Source organism: Mixophyes fleayi, chromosome 12 (assembly GCF_038048845.1).
Source record: "Mixophyes fleayi isolate aMixFle1 chromosome 12, aMixFle1.hap1, whole genome shotgun sequence".
In the NCBI taxonomy this organism is placed as follows: domain Eukaryota; kingdom Metazoa; phylum Chordata; class Amphibia; order Anura; family Limnodynastidae; genus Mixophyes; species Mixophyes fleayi.
In genome coordinates this window covers 64,626,716-64,649,305 of record NC_134413.1, presented here as the reverse complement: position 1 = coordinate 64,649,305, position 22,590 = coordinate 64,626,716, and the positions used below count along the sequence as shown (strand labels likewise).

General features: G+C 39.6%; 1 protein-coding gene across 6 annotated transcripts in view; it reads left to right on the top strand.

Annotated features, from left to right (window-relative positions):
* LOC142109292 (uncharacterized) overlaps nt 1-22,590 on the top strand; it is a 44,444-nt gene that overhangs the window by 12,130 nt on the left and 9,724 nt on the right. The window contains exons 4-17 of one of the 6 annotated variants that reach the window (XM_075193414.1): nt 2,895-3,105; nt 6,103-6,221; nt 7,200-7,250; nt 7,488-7,544; nt 11,156-11,218; nt 12,157-12,210; nt 13,939-14,001; nt 14,700-14,753; nt 16,484-16,546; nt 17,245-17,298; nt 19,029-19,091; nt 19,791-19,844; nt 21,576-21,638; nt 22,350-22,403. In XM_075193414.1, the coding sequence (XP_075049515.1) occupies nt 7,229-7,250; nt 7,488-7,544; nt 11,156-11,218; nt 12,157-12,210; nt 13,939-14,001; nt 14,700-14,753; nt 16,484-16,546; nt 17,245-17,298; nt 19,029-19,091; nt 19,791-19,844; nt 21,576-21,638; nt 22,350-22,403 (664 nt within the window). In that variant the 5' untranslated portion in view covers nt 2,895-3,105; nt 6,103-6,221; nt 7,200-7,228. Of the gene's footprint in view, nt 1-2,894; nt 3,113-6,102; nt 6,226-7,199; nt 7,251-7,487; nt 7,545-11,155; nt 11,219-12,156; nt 12,211-13,938; nt 14,002-14,699; nt 14,754-16,483; nt 16,547-17,244; nt 17,299-19,028; nt 19,092-19,790; nt 19,845-21,575; nt 21,639-22,349; nt 22,404-22,590 lie in introns of all 6 variants that reach the window. The other 5 variants (XM_075193415.1, XM_075193416.1, XM_075193417.1 and 2 more) reach the window with 5 other exon arrangements.

Below are 22,590 nucleotides of genomic sequence, written 5' to 3'. Positions count from 1 at the left end.
GAGTTTTTAGTGCAGCTGGGAACCTGGTCAGTGAACGGCGAAGGAGGTTGCTTCCTCACAACATTGAAAAAATGATGTTTATAAAAATGAATAATCAATTCCTCAATGAAGTACAGCAGCACTGCCCTCCAGACAGTACAGAGGGACCTGTGGTTGTGGAGTCCAGCGGGCACGAATTGATAATGTATGAGGAGGAGGAAGTACACACTGTAGGGGGAGAGGAATCAGAGGTTGAGGATGAGGACGACATCTTTCCTCAGTAGAGCCTGTTTAGTTTGTACAGGGAGAGATGAATTGTTTTATTGGTGTGGGGGCCCAAACAAACCAATCATTTCAGCCAAAGTTGTTTGGTAGGCCCTGTCGCTGAAATGATTGGTTTGTTAAAGTGTGCATGTCCTATTTCAACAACATAAGGGTGGGTGGGAGGGCCCAAGGACAATTCCATCTTGGAACTTTTTTTTTGCATTATATGACCATCAACAGTCGTTTGTCATGTTCAAAAAGTAAAACCAAATTTAAACAAATTCAGGAAATTAAACCAAAAGTAAAATGCCGTGTCATAATTTAAAACAAGAGGGATTGACGTGCTCTAGAACTACTGTATTGTTGTTTATATTTTATAAACACTACACTTGAAAGCTTGAGTCTTTCAATGAAAAAGTAACTCTCCATTGCACGAATATTTGCAACAGGGACAATTTTAGGGTTAAGAAAGTCAACTAATAACACTTCGACGCTGTCTGTCTTTATTAACACTACACTTGGAAGTTGGAGGAGGTATTGTGGCCCCGGCACCAAATTTACTACCGGGGCCACTCCACTGTGCAGTCCATATTTAGGTGTATCAGATATTAAACAACGGTGACAGTTGATGCCCAATTTTTTAATTATATTGTTGGCGCTGTAAAAAATTGTGTTCCGGGCACACCACACTACGCAGTCCATACCCTTTTTTGGTGGAATTCTGACCTGTGGAGGGTTTTTTAATTATATTGTGGCCTTGGTACCAAATTGTGTACCGGGGCCACCACACTACGCAGTCAAGAAAGATAGATGCGTATCATAGATAAAGTACATTCAGTGGTGTGGGGCAAATTGAAAAATATTCAAAATGCACTGACATTATCAAAAACAAGAGGTTTTCACACGCTGAAACTCCAACATGTGTATGATGGAGCGGATGGAGGAGCAGCCGTATGTGCAGTGTAATGCAGACCTGTTGAAGGTTTTTTATATATTTTATTGTGGTGGCCAGTGGCCAGTCCTCTACGCAGTCCAGATACTATTTTTGGGTGTAATTCAGACCTGTTGAAGGTTTTCTATATATTATATTGTGGTGGCCAGTGGCCAGTCCTCTACGCAGTCCAGGTACTATTTTTGGGTGTAATGCAGACCTGTTGAAGGTTTTCTATATATTTTTTATTGTGGTGCCCAGTGCCCACTACTCTACGCAGTCCAGATACTATTTTTGGGTGTAATGCAGACCTGTTGAAGGTTTTCTATATATTATATTGTGGTGGCCAGTGGCCAGTCCTCTACGCAGTCCAGATACTATTTTTGGGTGTAATTCAGACCTGTTGAAGGTTTTCTATATATTTTTTATTGTGGTGCCCAGTGCCCACTACTCTACGCAGTCCAGATACTATTTTTGGGAGTAATTCAGACCTGTTGAAGGTTTTCTATATATTTTTTATTGTGGTGCCCAGTGCCCACTACTCTACGCAGTCCAGATACTATTTTTGGGTGTAATTCAGACCTGTTGAAGGTTTTCTATATATTATATTGTGGTGGCCAGTGGCCAGTCCTCTACGCAGTCCAGATACTATTTTTGGGTGTAATGCAGACCTGTTGAAGGTTTTCTATATATTTTTTATTGTGGTGCCCAGTGCCCACTACTCTACGCAGTCCAGATACTATTTTTGGGTGTAATTCAGACCTGTTGAAGGTTTTCTATATATTATATTGTGGTGGCCAGTGGCCAGTCCTCTACGCAGTCCAGATACTATTTTTGGGTGTAATTCAGACCTGTTGAAGGTTTTCTATATATTTTTTATTGTGGTGCCCAGTGCCCACTACTCTACGCAGTCCAGATACTATTTTTGGGTGTAATGCAGACCTGTTGAAGGTTTTATATATATTATATTGTGGTGGCCAGTGGCCAGTCCTCTACGCAGTCCAGATACTATTTTTGGGTGTAATGCAGACCTGTTGAAGGTTTTCTATATATTATATTGTGGTGGCCAGTGCCCACTACTCTACGCAGTCCAGATACTATTTTTGGGTGTAATTCAGACCTGTTGAAGGTTTTCTATATATTATATTGTGGTGGCCAGTGGCCAGTCCTCTACGCAGTCCAGATACTATTTTTGGGTGTAATTCAGACCAGTTGATGGGTTTTTAATTATATTGTGGGGAACACTCCTCTACGCAGTCCAGAAAGATACCTCGTTGCAACGTTTTGTACTAAAAAAAATAAAATATTGTGAGGTGTTAGGTGTTCAGAATAGCCTTTAAATTAGTGGAAATTATTGTTATTGAATGTTATTGAGGTTAATAATAGCGTAGGAGTGAAAATAAGCCCAAAAACTTGATTTTTACACTTTTTAGTTTTTTTTCAAAAAAAATCCGAATCCAAAACCTTAAATCCGAACCAAAACCTTTCGGCAGATGTTTTGCGAAACAAATCCGAACCCAAAACATCGAGAAAATCCGGATCCAAAACACAAAACACGAGACCTCAAAAGTCGCCGGTGCACATCCCTAATTTGCACCCCTTGCATTGTAACATGGTTTGTCCCAGAGAACATTTACTTCTTTTTTTGCCTTACTTTCCTTAGTGACTAAGGCCCTATATGTTTTTTTTCTCATACCTCTATATACATGATCGGATCCAGAGACCAATGAGAGGACGCCGATTACCATAAGTAGGAGTGTTTATCTCCCAAGATGCCGGCACATTGGAGGCAGAGTGTACAAAGTCACCGCAAGGCATTCTGGGCGCTGAATTTGAGTTTCTTTACTCACCCGGAGATCTACATAGCGGTGACTCATTGCACAATCTTATTGCCTAATCCTTCGTACAGCGTTTGAAGGCAGAACATTAATGTGATAAGTACTGTCCATATTTTATACTTTATTGCCGCACATCGATTGAGGACACAATTTTATGTGATTTATACTGTTCATGTTTTTGCCCACTCTCGTTTATATTGATTTGCCGTAGACCTCTATTACTATAGGAGCGCTTGTCAGTTCCTCATTATTCTTTTCACAATTTATTAATGATTATATATAACTTGGTGGCAGCGAGAGCACTTGCGAGTCAGCTAACTAATAGGTGGACCAAACAGTGTGCGGCCACAGGCACTACCAAAGGTCCCAGGACCTAGTCCCTTACGATTGGCCGGTGCTAAATCTGGTGTAATTGTGACTACTTCCCTTCTGGGCTTACGATGAAGTGCCATATAATGATGGACAAAGGGTCCCCACACAAGGTAACTAAGAACCAGAGTGCTACGAAGGGGTCAGTGACATTCGGCCAATCAGAGATAGCACCGTATGCCTTAGTCGTTAACTGCAAGAGCTCTCCCGCCAAAGTTAAGTCCTTCAACAGACGGACAGCCCGCCACCCAGTGACCTAACAACTTCACCTAACCTCCACCATATTTGTTCTAAGAACAACCAATTGCACTCGTCGGAAAGATGCACCCAGTCACTTCTATAAAGTCGTTTGTTATCCATCAAAGGATGAGCTATGACCATGCCCCCCCCTCAAGAATGTATGGTCTTACCCTCTATTCTGTTGGCCTTTGATAGGAGGTTTTTCATAATGGATAGGGATATAGGTGTCCTCCACACGAGTCTAGGTATCATGTTAAACCAGCAAATGGCCACCAGTGGCCATTAAGCCTTGATGGAGCGCAGATCCTCCCTGATCGCTGTCAGCAAGTCCAAAGATTTCCCTTTTCCCAAGTCATATCCTCCTAAATGAAGTACTAAAATGTCTGGCCTTCCAAAACAACATTCTTCTCTTTTAAGTAACGGGATAAGAGCCCAACACTGCAAACCCTGTAACCAAACCATCTTATCTGCACTGGATGTGGGAAATCTAAACCATTTACCGCTAAACAGTGTCTGGATGCCCAGTACACGTAAAAATGACCTACCATCCATATGAGTTTTCCAACCAGCTGAACCTGAAAACAAAATAAATGTTACCATTATACCTTGATTGTACACAATGATCATCTCCCTGCACCGGGGATGCTCGTATACACTGATAACATCACCATACCAGGGCTGCTTGAACATACTGATGACATCACCTGACCGAGAATACTCGTATAAACTGATCACTTCCCCTCGTCGAGGGATTCATATATATTTATGGGGAGGGAAGGCTGAATAATTATTCCACTGGGGGAAGATTAATCCAACCCCGGGGTAAGTGTACTTTATGTACGTCTATCTCTACGGGAAAGGCAGCTGCTATAGGTGTAGACCTCTCCCTCTAGTTCTAAAAGTAATGACAGTCATTAGGAAGCCGTAACATCATGAAGGATTATATCCTGGGACCAGTGGTATAACAGCAATTTGTCCTTCCAATGAGTTGTTAGCTGACTTGCAATGCTTTCTCCGCCACTATTTTTGTTTAAATAAGAACTGTGAGTTTTTGCCAAATTTACATTGGTGTCCGTATGGTTATTAATATATTCTATTACAGTAATAGTAAATCTGAACACATGAAGGAGGTTTGGGTGCATTGTAAGGGAGATAATGGGCCTGATTCATTAAGGAAAGTAAGGCAAAAAAATGAGTACGTCTTCCATGGATAAAACCATGGTAAAATGCAAAGGGTGCAAATTAGTTTATTATTTTGCACATAAGACAAATACTGGTTGTTTTCATGTAGCACACAAATACTTGATAGCTGTATTTGAACTCTAAAATGTAAAGTTGATTTAGAACATGCTTTACGCCAAATATAAATCTGTCCCCACATTTTCAATTTGCCTCTCCCCTCCAATGCAACATGGTTTTGCCAAGGTGCAAAGTTACTAATTTTTTTGGCTTTACTTTCCATAATGAATCAGGCCCATCAACACTATGCAGTTTATTTTTAGAATTGAATCAAAGAAAGCAAATGCAACAAAGGCAAAGTTACAAAATCCTTTATTAAGACAGCTCGCTGCAGACTGTGGCTAAAATTGGTAAAAATTGGAACAATTGTGAAGGGATAATTAGAAATTAGACTGGAAGTGACTGGAAATTAATGTTAATAAAAAGTAATATTGGAGTAAAAACAGCTCACAATGACATGAATTTACCTACTTTCACAATTTTTCATTAAATCCAGATCCAAAACCAAAACCTTTTACGATTTTTCGCAAAACCTGTCACAAAACCAAAACATGAACACGCTTTAGAACAAAAACCACATCCAAAACCTAAACACAGTGGGATCAGCACACATCTCTAGTAGTTATACCTGATAAGCAGGATAATTAATGCATACTTGCCAACTTGCTGATATTGGCTCTCGGGAGCCTGCTGCAGGAGGTGGGTGTGATGGGGGCAGGGCTCCAAAATTTGTGTACTTTTGGCCCCGCCCCCACAACGTCTTGACACAAACGCATCATTTGACAATAGGGGCTAACACGGGAATCGCTGCGTTTTGGACCTAATTCTGCCCACTTAACTAGGAAGTAGACAGAATTCTGCCAGATGCGGGAGACACTCTCCCGGGAGTCCGTGAGACTCTCGCAAAATGCCGGAGTCTCCCGGACATTCCGGGAGAGTTGGCAAGTATGAATTAATGTGACACTTTAGGGAAATAATATCCCTTGACAATGACTATTGTCACAGGCGGCTCACTCTGAAACCTACAGTAGCTTATTAATTGATGACTAATAAAACCATTAGTGCATATATGCTTAATCTTTCCCTGAGATATTAAACTAGCAAATAAAGGTCAAATAAAAAATAGAATATAATAAAACATAACTATTAATATTGGCATAATAAAAGAGTCAGTCAGTTTACAATATGTTTGTATCTAATAATGTTCAAACAATTATATTTTTTGATGTCTCCCAATCACAGGGGTGATGCTTATTTTATTATGGGAACTGCTTTGGTGACATTCCAATATATCAGCACACACAAAACAGCATGAAACAGAGAACTCAGAAGTTAATCATCAGAAACCAGGGGGGCAAGAAGTGGGTAAAGGCAATATGAATACAATAATATTACTGTAACATTTGCTATTTGTCAACATAAGAATATTTCACCGAGTTAACCCAACCCCCTATCTCACACTAACAGATTAGTGCGGTCGTCCACCGGTACCTTCAGGGCATGAAGAGTAACTTTGTACCTGGGCAATACCATGTTCCATTGGAGGGGGAGGAAAAATTATAATGTGATGGCAGATTTACAGTTGGGGTAGGGCATGTCCTAGATCAACTTTAAGTTTTAGTGTAAAAGTAAAGCTATCAAGTATTTGTGTACTACATGAAAAAACAGCCAGTATTTAAGTTATGTGCAAAATAATAAACTCATTTGCACCCCTTGCATTGTAACATTGGTTTGTCCCAAAGAACATTTACCCCCTTTATGCCTTACTTTCCTTAATGACTGAGGCCCTTAGAGTTTGCTAAATGCAGAAGAGTCCTGATACTGCTAGATACCTTTGGATGTCAGAGCTGCAGGGGGCAGGATCCAATGCACGGACCACAATGACACCCAGTCATAAGACTCTGAGTCAGTAATCACTGGGGCTACGGCTTTATTAAACACATGCTGGAGAAGGATTCTCACTGAAGTTACTAATAGTGTATAAGATACTACTTAATAATTAGCTAATTACTCTGTACTACCTAAAGCATTTGTAAAGCAAGAAAAACAGGATCTCAGCAGGAGCCCCTGATGTAGGCACTATATAAATAAAATGTTACCCTGTTAATAATTGAATATCTCAAATAGCAACTTTGAACTAACAACACATTGACACATTATATTTTACTCCTCACAATTGTCCTACTAAGCTCCTAGCTAGTCAGCATCTAGTTTGAATTATTACATCACAGAACGCATCATAATGGAAACTTGGGCTGATGTCCTAGACTTCAACAGCTTGAGTCTTTTGAGGTGAAGTAGAGTCGGAGTAATGATGTGTTTATACACAATTGTTTTAGGAATATTAATTATTCATTGTGGAAATGGAATGCGGATACCTACAACTGGAGGTAAGTGGACATTGCAGTTATTTAAATTATTTGGGAATGATGGTTTAATAGAGCATATTTAAAATAATTTTAAGCTGTTATCTCCATCCTGAAACAGTGATAACAGAACAGGTCATGCGGCAGTACAAGTCTTACCGGGATATTAGTGAATAAAATTCCCTATTTTTAACTATTTTTAAATGACCTTCTTTGTTACTGTAAGAGAAATAATCCTATTTTTTTTTTCTTTTATGAAAGGTATCAATTTGGAGTCACTGCCAGTGACAAACATTGAGCAAGGTGATGACCATACAAGTGAGTAACCAAAATCCCTTCATCCCCCTAATCTGCTGTAACAAATGTACAAACTAATGGGCTAATGGACCAGTTAAATAAACTGTGCTTCTCTGGACCACAGCTTCCCAAATATGGGTTCTGTACCCAAGTATGCAAACAGCAGGAAAAAACAACAAGAAGAGCTGAAACCAGATATATTTAAAAGTATAGATCTAATACTAATACAATCTAAAATAAGATCAATAAAAATGTATATAATTTAATAAGCTGTATAGGCTCCAGCCATGATATTAAAGAGGTCACAAGATCTTAGTGATCACTATGTTAAACACAGAACCTTTTGATTATCAACAGTAGTAGATCTATAGCGATGACCTATAACTTATAATAAAATTGGGTGAATATAGCACAATTGTCTAATACTTCTCGAGCAAAAAGAAGCAGGTGGTTCAGTTTCCCTCAATTATAGTTCTCCACATTATTGAAAGTCCATTGTCCTTTTCAATAGAGAGATTAGAGGCAACAAACACTTCTAAAATATATAATATGTCCAGTCCCGATATTGTGCAGCTAACCCCGGGATTGTAAATGTCCAAAATGGTCCCAAATATGTAGCGCCAAACACAGCGTAATCTGCTGTAAACCTATCTTCCCAAACCAGGACAAAAGGGAGGAAGAGCAACTATGTAGCTCTCTGATAGCAGAAAGCTGGAATAAGTAACTCAATGTAAATACAAGACAAGGTCCTATGTGTCATTTAGAAAGTTATATTGCAGTAGACGTGTTGAAGATCTCGAGTATTAACAACACAGCAGAGAAACAGAAGGTGGATATTTGTAGGACACTAATAGGCTTATGATGTAAATCTTCAAATCATTTTTTGTATTTCACTATAATCATGTAAATCGCGTCTGAATTGTTAGAAACCATCAAAATTAAAATTAGAGATACAAGTTCTCACCTCCTGTCTTCAGAAGTTTGAATTTCCCACCCAGCACAGTCTCTAGGATAGAAAGGTATCTTGTTCTCCCGCTGTGCTGAGTGCCAGCTGCTATTGGTGGTATCCCACCGATGTGTTATACTGGGTGAGTAATTCACTAGGTGGACTCCACTTTATTTACATAATAGAATATAATTAGTTATTTAACACAACATGTAATTTCAGTTTCACTTGACCAAATGATTTATTCTCATTATCTAGACTTTATTATAAACATAGGGGCAAACGCAGGATAGGATCTGTAGAGGGGGGTTTCCTCACCACGCCACCAGTGGGTGTGACCAGCATGCATGGGGGCGTGGCTATAATATTAGACAGTGCTTGGCTGCTCTCCAACTCTTCCTATCCCCATAATATACATGGGCAATGCTGCGTGCACTACTGTTAGGTGCACACAGCTCTCCCTTTTCAAGCAGAGCCGTGTGAAGCGGGGGCAGGGTCCAGCCACCTCAATTATACAGTGCCCCAGGCTTGGAGGGGGTTTATAGGCACTAGGAAACCCCCCTCGGTTTGCCTATGAAACATTTATTTATAATTTGTGCTTTTGTCTCTAAGGCTCAGATTCAGTTAGGCACAAAGTGCCTCCAGAACGGATCTGGAGGTACCCTTGCTTACCATATTCAATTAGCTGCGGACATCACGGCTACACGTCAGCTGCACATTTTTTATGTTAATAAAATACCGCAGTATCACAGATTTCCCTTCACAACCCTATGGAGAGCAAACAGAAATCTGCGATGTTGTGGTAACGTATTAACATTAAAAAATGCACATCCACATGTAGCCGCGATGTTCGTGGCTAACTGAATAGGCCCCTAATACCTTTATATAAGCTAAGAAGATTTGTTTATATATTATTGCTCTTACAAATTACACTACTCTTTGTGTATTGGGTACAATTGTATCACTTTGCTCTCCAAGGGCAAAGATGCTAAAAAAAACTTTGCAGGCTGATAAAGAGACATTACTTGGAAAAGGACAGAAGAAAGAGAGTGCTTGTAAAAGTACCTGCTGTAATTGCATTACTGTTTAGATACACTCTTCCAAAATATATCTAAACATACCTGAATATGTAGATATTGAAGAGCATTTCAGGTAGCACACAGTAAGTAATTTTTTTTTTCTTCATATGAAAAGAGACCTATGTGGGGTCAGCACAGGATACAGAGAATACAGTCCGGCACCAGGATGACGGCAAAAGTGAGTAGCCGATGGAGGGAGGAGGAATAGGTGGATGGAGGGAGGGAGGAGGAATAGGTGGATGGATGGAGGGAGAAGGAATAGAGGGAACGTGGAATGGACAGAAGGGTGGATGAAGGGATGTAGGGAGGGATGGGTAAGAAAAGCATTTTTTTTAAAAAAAAATTCAATTATTATCTCCATCCGAAAATGGCGATAACATAGCAGGTAATGCACAGTATTACTGAGATTAATGATATAGATTAACCTGCTTTCAATTATATTTGACTATTTTTACTCCTTTTCTTTGTTACTTTAAGAAATATAATTCTAAATTTCTTGTTTATTTTTTATATATGAAAGGTATCTATTTTGATTCACCACCAGTGACAACAAACAATCAAGATGATGACCACACAGGTGAGTAGCCAAAATTACATCATCCCCTAATCTGCTGTAAACCTATTTTCCCAAACCAGGACAAAAGGGGGGAACAGCAACCATTTAGCTCTTTGACAGCAGAAAGCAGGAATAAGTAATTCAATGTAAATACAAGACAGGGTCCTAGGTTTCATTTAAACAGGGATATTGCAGTAGATGTGTTTAGGATACGCCCTTTTCTTACTCAACATGCTACCAAAACTCTTATCCATTCTCTCATTGTCTCCCGTCTTGACTATTGCAACCTCCTGCTATCTGCCAATTATTCACATATAATTTCAAAGTTTCACTTGGCCAAATTATATTATTTTTAATTAACTATTCTTTACTAAAAACATTTCTTTATAATTTATGTTCTTGTCTCTAATACCTTTCTATCAGCTAAGCAGATTTGTTTACTTTTATTGCTCTTACATATGACACAGCTCTTTGTGTATTGTGTACAATTGTATCCACACACTTTGTTCTCCAATGGCAAAGCTGGTTAAAAAAAATTTTGCTGACCGATAAAGAGACATTACTAAGAAACAGACAGAATGATGAGATTTGTTTTAGTAAAAGTCACTGCCTTATTTGCTTTGCTGGTTAGATACACTCTTCAAAAAGGTATCTAAATGTACCTGAATAAGTAGATATTGAAGAGCGTTTCAGCTAGGACACAGTAAGTAATCATACCTGTATACACACCCCACCACTGCATCATATGCTGACGTCAGCAGGAAATGATGCAGTGTAGAGGGTGGGCAGTTAGGTAGATCTATACTATAACCACACCCCGCAGGGAGGAAGCCCCTCACTATATACAGATTTATTTACCTAACAGTGATACAAGGTAGAACCTGTATGTGCTGAGTAGATACTAAGAGGTTCATTACATCTAATTTAAAGGAGAAACAAATATCCAGCAAGGAGGACACATCCTTTAGTGCATTTACAATCTTCTATAACTATATTTTTATGTTATTTAAGAAAAACATTCCTAATTGTTTATTTTTCTTTACATGAAAAGAAATTTATATGAAGTCACCAATGGAGACAGAGAATACGGTTCAGCACCAGGATCACGGCACAGGTGAGTAGCCGAGAGAGAGGGGGAGGAGGAGGAATCGGTGGATGGAGGGCGGGAGGGAGGGAAGAGGAATAGGGGCAGGGAGGGAGGGTGGGAAGGAGGAGGAATTGGGGGATGGAGGGAGGGAAGGAGGCAAAATAGGGGGAGTGAGGGAGGGAGGAGGAATAAGTGTATGGTGGGAGGGAGGGAATAACGAGGAATAGATGGATGGAGAGAGGGAATAGGAAAAGATGGCTGGATGGAGGGAGGGAGGAGGAGGAATAGATGGATGGATGGAAGGAGTGAGGAGGAAGAATAGGTGGATGGAGAGAGGGAGGAGGAATAGGGGGAGGAGGAATAGATGAATGGATGGAGGGAGGGAGGAGGAGGAATAGGTGGATGAAGAGAGGGAGGAGGAATAGGGGGAGGGAGGAGGAATAGATGAATGGATGGAGGGAGGGAGGAGGAGGAATAGATGGATGGATGGAGGGAGGGAGGAGGAGGAATAGATGGATGGATGGAAGGAGTGAGGAGGAGGAATAGGTGGATGGAGAGAGGGAGGAGGAATAGGGGGAGGGAGGAGGAATAGATGAATGGATGGAGGGAGGAAGGAGGAGGAATAGGTGGATGAAGAGAGGGAGGAGGAATAGGGGGAGGGAGGAGGAATAGATGAATGGATGGAGGGAGGGAGGAGGAGGAATAGGTGGATGGAGAGAGGGAAGAGGAATAGATGGATGGTTGGGCGGATGGATGGATTAAAAAGGGACTTTTAAAGTTTTTTTAAACTGTAATCTCCATTCTGAAATATCGATAACGTAACAGGTAATGTGACAGTACAAGTTTCACTATGAAATTAGTGAAATAGGTTTCCTTATTTTTAACTGTTTTTGACTATTCTTATCTGATTCTCTTTGTTACCTTAAGATATATAATTCTAATTGTTTTATTTATATATATGAAAGGTATTGATATGGAGTCACCAGTAGTGACAATTGAGCCAGGTGGTGACCACACAGGTGAGTAGCCAAAATTACATCATCCCCTAATCTGCTGTAAACCTGTTTCCCAAATCGTGACAAAAGGGAGGAAGAACAACCATCTAGCTATTAGTTAGCAGAGAGCAGGAAAAAGTAACTCAATGTAAATACATGACAGGGTCCAGGGTTTCATTTATAAAGGGATATTGCAGTAGACGTGTAGAAGATCTCATGTATTTGCAGCACATCGGAGAAACAGAAGGTGGATATTTGTAGGACCCTCATAGACTTATAATGTAAATCTTCAAATCTTTATTTGTATTTCATTAAAAATTATTTCCGTACAATTATGTAAATCCCAGTTGACGTGTTAGAGACCACTTAAGTTAAATGTAGAAATACAAGTTTTTGTGCAAGAAAGATAATGAAGTACTGAAGATCTCATGTATCACATCATCGGCAAAGAGGACAATATTATAGTTGCTCCCGATGCTCTTTTCCAAAATTAGAAATGAAAGGGAAAGTGGGCAGCTCTGTCTTTTTACGACTGACCAATAGCGTTCATATTCCTGTCTTACAATTGTTGTGTAAGAAATAAAATTGAATGAATTTAGCCTGTAATCCAGAACTTTGGATTTCCCTATAGTTTCTGCAGTTAGATGAATCTTTTCCCATTTTTGTAATAGTATCACGATAAACATGTCAGTGGATGATGGGGGTTTGATGCACCCTCCTAAAACAAGTCTTCTAGTTGGAGAGTTTATAATTTGTTATATAAAAAGCAGCCATGTCTGTTTCTGCATCCTCGTGATATGATCATTGTAATTAACCAGCACATTATATATTTGATTGCATAAATTAGATGTTGTCTGTAACACAGCGCAGTACTGCAGGATGGTTATATCCAGCACATGATGTGTAGTATGACTCTTGTCCAATCATGGGGCACAATCAGTTATCACCTCCTGTCTTGTGAAGTTTGAATTTCCCACCCGGCACAGTTATTAGTATAGAAAGGTTTCTTGTCCCCCTTGTGCTGAGTGCCAGCTGCTATTGGTGGTATCCCACCGATGTGTCATACTGGGTGAGTAATTCACAACGTGGACTCAACGTTATATAGATCATAGTACTTAGTTAATTACATAACACAAGAGGTAGAAACAGATCTTTTCAAAATATCACTTGGTCAATTGATATATTGTTCATTATCTATACTGTACTAAAACATTTATTTGGAAAGCTGATAAAGAAAACTTTACAGGCCGATAAAGAGACAACTGGGAAAAAGACAGAAGGAAGAGAGTTGTGTTAGTAAAAGTACCTGCCTTTTTTGCTTTGCTGGTTAGATACACTTTTCCAAAATGTATCTAAACGTACCTGAATAAGTAGATATTGAAGAGCGTTTCAGGTAGGACACAGTAAGTAATCATACCTGTATACACACCCCACCACTGCATCATATGCTGACGTCAGCAGGAAATGACGCAGTGTAGAGGGTGGGCAGTTATGTAGATCTATACTATAACCACACCCTGCAGGGAGGAAGCCCCTCACTATATACAGATGTATTTACCTAACAGTGATACAAGGTAGTACCTGTATGTGCAGAGTAGATGCTAAGAGGTACATTACATCTAATGTAAAGGAGAAATAAATATACACCAAAGAGGACACATCCTTTAGTGCATTTACAATCTTCTGTAACTATATTTCTATGTTACTTTAAGAAAAATATTTTTAATTGTTAATTTTTCTTTACATGAAAAGAAAACTATATGGACTCAACAATGAAGACAGAGAATACGGTCCAGCACCAGGATCACGGCACACGTGAGTAGCCGATGAAGGGAGGAAAAGGAGGAGGAGGAGGAGGTGGAGGGAGGGAGGAGGAGGAGGAGTAGATGGTGGGAGGGAGGAGGAATAGGTGGAGGGTGGGAGAGAGGGAAGGATGAGGAATATATGGAGGGAAGGAGGAAAAGGTGTAAGGAGGGAGGGAGGAGGAATAAGTGGTTGGAGGGAGGGATGGAGAAGGAATAGGGGGAGGTTGGTAGGTGGAATAGGTGGATGGAGGGAGGGAGGAGGAATAGGTGAATGGAGGTAGGGAGGAGCAATAGGTGGATGGAGAGAGGGAGGAGCAATAGGTGGATGGAGAGAGGGAGGAGCAATAGGTGGATGGAGGAAGGGATGATAATTAGGTGGATTGAGGAAGGGATGACTAGTAGGCGGATGGTGGGAGGGAAGAGTAATAGGTGGATGGAGAGAGGGAGGAGGATTAGGGGGAGGGAGGAGGAATAGATGGATGGTTGATCGGATGGATGGATTAAAAAAGCATTTTTAAAGTTATTTTAAACTGTAATCTCCATTCTGAAATGTCGATAACGTAACAGGTAATGTGACAGTATAAGTTTTACTAAGATATTAGTGAAATAGGTTTCCTTATTTTTAACTGTTTTTGACTATTCTTAACTGATTTTCTTTGTTACCGTAAGATATATAAATCTAATTGATTTTTATTCTATATATGAAAGGTATTGATTTGGAGTCACCAATAGTGACAATTGAGCCAGGTGGTGACCACACAGGTGAGTAGCCAAAATTACGTCACCCCCTATTCTGCTGTAAACTTATTTCACCAAACCATGATAAATGGGAGGAAGAACAACCATCTAGCTATTAGTTAGCAGAGAGCAGGAAAAAGTAACTCAATGTAAATACATGACAGGGTCCAGGGTTTCATTTATAAAGGGATATTGCAGTAGACGTGTAGAAGATCTCATGTATTTGCAGCACACCAGAGAAACATAAGGTGGATATTTGTAGGACCCTCATAGACTTATAATGTAAATCTTCAAATCTTTATTTGTATTTCATTAAAAATTATTTCCGTACAATTATGTAAATCCCAGTTGACATGTTAGAGACCACTTAAGTTAAATGTAGAAATACAAGTTTTTGTGCAAGAAAGATAATGAAGTACTGAAGATCTCATGTATCACATCATCGGCAAAGAGGGCAATTTTATAGTTGCTCCCAGTGCTCTCTTTACAAATTAGAAATGAATGGGAAAGTGGGCAGCTCTGTCTTTTTACGACTGACCAATAGCGTTCATATTCCTGTCTTACAATTGTTGTGTAAGAAATAAAATTGAATAAATTTAGCCTGTAATCCAGAACTTTGGATTTACCTATAGTTTCTGCAGTTAGATGAATCTTTTCCCATTTTTGTAATAGTATCACGATAAACATGTCAGTGGATGATGGGGGTTTGATGCACCCTCCTAAAACAAGTCTTCTAGTTGGAGAGTTTATAATTTGTTATATAAAAAGCAGCCATGTCCGTTTCTGCATCCTCATGATATAATCATTGTAATTAACCAGCACATTATATATTTGATTGCATAAATTAGATGTTGTCTGTAACACAGCGCAGTACTGCAGGATGGTTATATCCAGCACATGATGTGTAGTATGACTCTTGTCCAATCATGGGGCACAATCAGTTATCACCTCCTGTCTTGTGAAGTTTGAATTTCCCACCCGGCACAGTTATTAGTATAGAAAGGTTTCTTGTCCCCCTGTGCTGAGTGCCAGCTGCTATTGGTGGTATCCCACCGATGTGTCATACTGGGTGAGTAATTCACAACGTGGACTCCACGTTATATAGATCATAGTACTTAGTTAATTACATAACACAAGAGGTAGAAACAGATCTTTTCAAAATATCACTTGGTCAATTGATATATTGTTCATTATCTATACTGTACTAACACAATTATTTGGAAAGCTGATAAAGAAAACTTTACAGGCCGATAAAGAGACATTACTGGGAAAAAGACAGAAGGAAGAGAGTTGTGTTAGTAAAAGTACCTGCCTTTTTTGCTTTGCTGGTTAGATACACTTTTCCAAAATGTATCTAAACGTACCTGAATAAGTAGATATTGAAGAGCGTTTCAGGTAGGACACAGTAAGTAATCATACATGTATACACACCCCACCACTGCATCATATGCTGACGTCAGCAGGAAATGACGCAGTGTAGAGGGTGGGCAGTTATGTAGATCTATACTATAACCACACCCTGCAGGGAGGAAGCCCCTCACTATATACAGATGTATTTACCTAACAGTGATACAAGGTAGTACCTGTATGTGCAGAGTAGATGCTAAGAGGTACATTACATCTAATGTAAAGGAGAAATAAATATACACCAAAGAGGACACATCCTTTAGTGCATTTACAATCTTCTGTAACTATATTTCTATGTTACTTTAAGAAAAATATTTTTAATTGTTAATTTTTCTTTACATGAAAAGAAAACTATATGGACTCAACAATGAAGACAGAGAATACGGTCCAGCACCAGGATCACGGCACACGTGAGTAGCCGATGAAGGGAGGAAAAGGAGGAGGAGGAGGAGGTGGAGGGAGGGAGGAGGAGGAGGAGTAGATGGTGGGAGGGAGGAGGAATAGGTGGAGGGTGGGAGAGAGGGAAGGATGAGGAATATATGGAGGGAAGGAGGAAAAGGTGTAAGGAGGGAGGGAGGAGGAATAAGTGGTTGGAGGGAGGGATGGAGAAGGAATAGGGGGAGGTTGGTAGGTGGAATAGGTGGATGGAGGGAGGGAGGAGGAATAGGTGAATGGAGGTAGGGAGGAGCAATAGGTGGATGGAGAGAGGGAGGAGCAATAGGTGGATGGAGAGAGGGAGGAGCAATAGGTGGATGGAGGAAGGGATGATAATTAGGTGGATTGAGGAAGGGATGACTAGTAGGCGGATGGTGGGAGGGAAGAGTAATAGGTGGATGGAGAGAGGGAGGAGGATTAGGGGGAGGGAGGAGGAATAGATGGATGGTTGATCGGATGGATGGATTAAAAAAGCATTTTTAAAGTTATTTTAAACTGTAATCTCCATTCTGAAATGTCGATAACGTAACAGGTAATGTGACAGTATAAGTTTTACTAAGATATTAGTGAAATAGGTTTCCTTATTTTTAACTGTTTTTGACTATTCTTAACTGATTTTCTTTGTTACCGTAAGATATATAAATCTAATTGATTTTTATTCTATATATGAAAGGTATTGATTTGGAGTCACCAATAGTGACAATTGAGCCAGGTGGTGACCACACAGGTGAGTAGCCAAAATTACGTCACCCCCTATTCTGCTGTAAACTTATTTCACCAAACCATGATAAATGGGAGGAAGAACAACCATCTAGCTATTAGTTAGCAGAGAGCAGGAAAAAGTAACTCAATGTAAATACATGACAGGGTCCAGGGTTTCATTTATAAAGGGATATTGCAGTAGACGTGTAGAAGATCTCATGTATTTGCAGCACACCAGAGAAACATAAGGTGGATATTTGTAGGACCCTCATAGACTTATAATGTAAATCTTCAAATCTTTATTTGTATTTCATTAAAAATTATTTCCGTACAATTATGTAAATCCCAGTTGACATGTTAGAGACCACTTAAGTTAAATGTAGAAATACAAGTTTTTGTGCAAGAAAGATAATGAAGTACTGAAGATCTCATGTATCACATCATCGGCAAAGAGGGCAATTTTATAGTTGCTCCCAGTGCTCTCTTTACAAATTAGAAATGAATGGGAAAGTGGGCAGCTCTGTCTTTTTACGACTGACCAATAGCGTTCATATTCCTGTCTTACAATTGTTGTGTAAGAAATAAAATTGAATAAATTTAGCCTGTAATCCAGAACTTTGGATTTACCTATAGTTTCTGCAGTTAGATGAATCTTTTCCCATTTTTGTAATAGTATCACGATAAACATGTCAGTGGATGATGAGGGTTTGATGCACCCTCCTAAAACAAGTCTTCTAGTTGGAGAGTTTATAATTTGTTATATAAAAAGCAGCCATGTCCGTTTCTGCATCCTCATGATATGATCATTGTAATTAACCAGCACATTATATATTTGATTGCATAAATTAGATGTTGTCTGTAACACAGCGCAGTACTGCAGGATGGTTATATCCAGCACATGATGTGTAGTATGACTCTTGTCCAATCATGGGGCACAATCAGTTATCACCTCCTGTCTTGTGAAGTTTGAATTTCCCACCCGGCACAGTTATTAGTATAGAAAGGTTTCTTGTCCCCCTGTGCTGAGTGCCAGCTGCTATTGGTGGTATCCCACCGATGTGTCATACTGGGTGAGTAATTCACAACGTGGACTCAACGTTATATAGATCATAGTACTTAGTTAATTACATAACACAAGAGGTAGAAACAGATCTTTTCAAAATATCACTTGGTCAATTGATATATTGTTCATTATCTATACTGTACTAAAACATTTATTTGGAAAGCTGATAAAGAAAACTTTACAGGCCGATAAAGAGACATTACTGGGAAAAAGACAGAAGGAAGAGAGTTGTGTTAGTAAAAGTACCTGCCTTTTTTGCTTTGCTGGTTAGATACACTTTTCCAAAATGTATCTAAACGTACCTGAATAAGTAGATATTGAAGAGCGTTTCAGGTAGGACACAGTAAGTAATCATACCTGTATACACACCCCACCACTGCATCATATGCTGACGTCAGCAGGAAATGACGCAGTGTAGAGGGTGGGCAGTTATGTAGATCTATACTATAACCACACCCTGCAGGGAGGAAGCCCCTCACTATATACAGATGTATTTACCTAACAGTGATACAAGGTAGTACCTGTATGTGCAGAGTAGATGCTAAGAGGTACATTACATCTAATGTAAAGGAGAAATAAATATACACCAAAGAGGACACATCCTTTAGTGCATTTACAATCTTCTGTAACTATATTTCTATGTTACTTTAAGAAAAATATTTTTAATTGTTAATTTTTCTTTACATGAAAAGAAAACTATATGGACTCAACAATGAAGACAGAGAATACGGTCCAGCACCAGGATCACGGCACACGTGAGTAGCCGATGAAGGGAGGAAAAGGAGGAGGAGGAGGAGGTGGAGGGAGGGAGGAGGAGGAGGAGTAGATGGTGGGAGGGAGGAGGAATAGGTGGAGGGTGGGAGAGAGGGAAGGATGAGGAATATATGGAGGGAAGGAGGAAAAGGTGTAAGGAGGGAGGGAGGAGGAATAAGTGGTTGGAGGGAGGGATGGAGAAGGAATAGGGGGAGGTTGGTAGGTGGAATAGGTGGATGGAGGGAGGGAGGAGGAATAGGTGAATGGAGGTAGGGAGGAGCAATAGGTGGATGGAGAGAGGGAGGAGCAATAGGTGGATGGAGAGAGGGAGGAGCAATAGGTGGATGGAGGAAGGGATGATAATTAGGTGGATTGAGGAAGGGATGACTAGTAGGCGGATGGTGGGAGGGAAGAGTAATAGGTGGATGGAGAGAGGGAGGAGGATTAGGGGGAGGGAGGAGGAATAGATGGATGGTTGATCGGATGGATGGATTAAAAAAGCATTTTTAAAGTTATTTTAAACTGTAATCTCCATTCTGAAATGTCGATAACGTAACAGGTAATGTGACAGTATAAGTTTTACTAAGATATTAGTGAAATAGGTTTCCTTATTTTTAACTGTTTTTGACTATTCTTAACTGATTTTCTTTGTTACCGTAAGATATATAAATCTAATTGATTTTTATTCTATATATGAAAAGGTATTGATTTGGAGTCACCAATAGTGACAATTGAGCCAGGTGGTGACCACACAGGTGAGTAGCCAAAATTACGTCACCCCCTATTCTGCTGTAAACTTATTTCACCAAACCATGATAAATGGGAGGAAGAACAACCATCTAGCTATTAGTTAACAGAGAGCAGGAAAAAGTAACTCAATGTAAATACATGACAGGGTCCAGGGTTTCATTTATAAAGGGATATTGCAGTAGACGTGTAGAAGATCTCATGTATTTGCAGCACACCAGAGAAACATAAGGTGGATATTTGTAGGACCCTCATAGACTTATAATGTAAATCTTCAAATCTTTATTTGTATTTCATTAAAAATTATTTCCGTACAATTATGTAAATCCCAGTTGACATGTTAGAGACCACTTAAGTTAAATGTAGAAATACAAGTTTTTGTGCAAGAAAGATAATGAAGTACTGAAGATCTCATGTATCACATCATCGGCAAAGAGGGCAATTTTATAGTTGCTCCCAGTGCTCTCTTTACAAATTAGAAATGAATGGGAAAGTGGGCAGCTCTGTCTTTTTACGACTGACCAATAGCGTTCATATTCCTGTCTTACAATTGTTGTGTAAGAAATAAAATTGAATAAATTTAGCCTGTAATCCAGAACTTTGGATTTACCTATAGTTTCTGCAGTTAGATGAATCTTTTCCCATTTTTGTAATAGTATCACGATAAACATGTCAGTGGATGATGAGGGTTTGATGCACCCTCCTAAAACAAGTCTTCTAGTTGGAGAGTTTATAATTTGTTATATAAAAAGCAGCCATGTCTGTTTCTGCATCCTCATGATATGATCATTGTAATTAACCAGCACATTATATATTTGATTGCATAAATTAGATGTTGTCTGTAACACAGCGCAGTACTGCAGGATGGTTATATCCAGCACATGATGTGTAGTATGACTCTTGTCCAATCATGGGGCACAATCAGTTATCACCTCCTGTCTTGTGAAGTTTGAATTTCCCACCCGGCACAGTTATTAGTATAGAAAGGTTTCTTGTCCCCCTTGTGCTGAGTGCCAGCTGCTATTGGTGGTATCCCACCGATGTGTCATACTGGGTGAGTAATTCACAACGTGGACTCAACGTTATATAGATCATAGTACTTAGTTAATTACATAACACAAGAGGTAGAAACAGATCTTTTCAAAATATCACTTGGTCAATTGATATATTGTTCATTATCTAGACTCTACTAAAACATTTATTTGCAAAGCTGATAAAGAAAATTTTGCAGGCCGATAAAGAGACATTACTGGGAAAAAGACAGAAGGAAGAGAGTTGTGTTAGTAAAAGTACCTGCCTTTTTTGCTTTGCTGGTTAGATACACTCTTCCAAAATGTATCTAAACGTACCTGAATAAGTAGATATTGAAGAGCGTTTCAGGTAGGACACAGTAAGTAATCATACCTGTATACACACCCCACCACTGCATCATATGCTAATGTCAGCAGGAAATGACGCAGTGTAGAGGGTGGGCAGTTAGGTAGATCTATACTATAACCACACCCTGCAGGGAGGAAGCCCCTCACTATATACAGATGTATTTACCTAAGAGTGATACAAGGTAGTACCTGTATGTGCAGAGTAGATGCTAAGAGGTACATTACATCTAATGTAAAGGAGAAACAAATATACACCAAAGAAGACACATCCTTTAGTGCATGTACAATCTCCTGTAACTATATTTCTATGTTACTTTAAGAAAAATATTTTTAATTGTTTATTTTTCTTTACATGAAAAGAAAACTATATGGAGTCAACAATGAAGACAGAGAATACGGTCCAGCACCAGGATCACGGCACACGTGAGCAGCCAATGGAGGGAGGGAAAGGATATGGAGGGAGGAGGAATAGGTGGATGGTGGGAAGGAGGAGGAATAGGTGGAGGGTAAGAGAGGGGAAAGGAGTAGGAATAGATGCATGGTGGGAAAGAGGGAAGTAGGAGGAATAGGTGTAAGGAGGGAGGGAGGAGGAATAGGTGGATGGATGGAAGAATGGAGGGATGGAGGAGGAATAGGGGGAGGGAGGTAGGAAGAATAGGTGAATGGTGGGTGGATGGAGGGAGGGAGAAGCAATAGGTGGATGGAGGGAAGGAGGGAGGAATGGAGGAGGAATAGGGGGAGGGAGGTAGGAGGAATAGGTGGATGGTGGGAGGGAGAAGCAATAGGTGGATGAAGGAAGAGATGAGAAATAGGTGGATGGAGAGAGGGATTAGGAACAGGGGTAGGAAGGAGGAATAGTTGGATGGAGAGACGAAAGAGGAATAGGGGGAGGGAGGAGAAATAGATGGATGGTTAGGCGGATAGATAGATTAAAATAGCATTTTTAAAGTTATTTTTAACTGTAATCTCCATTCTGAAATGTCGATACCATAACAGGTAATGTGACAGTGTAAGTTTCACTATATTAGTGAAATCGGTTTCCTTATTTTGAACTGTTTTTGACTATTCTTAACTGATTTTCTTTGTTACCTTAAGATATATATTTATATTAGTTTTTTTTTCTATATATGAAAGGTATTGATATGGAGTCACCAGTAGTGACAATTGAGCCAGGTGGTGACCACACAGGTGAGTAGCCAAAATTACATCACCCCCTAATCTGCTGTAAAACTATTTCCCAAACCGTGACAAAAGGGAGGAAGAGCAACCATCTAGCTATTAGTTAGCAGAGAGCAGGAAAAAGTAACTCAATGTAAATACATGACAGGGTCCAGGGTTTCATTTATAAAGGGATATTGCAGTAGATGTGTAGAAG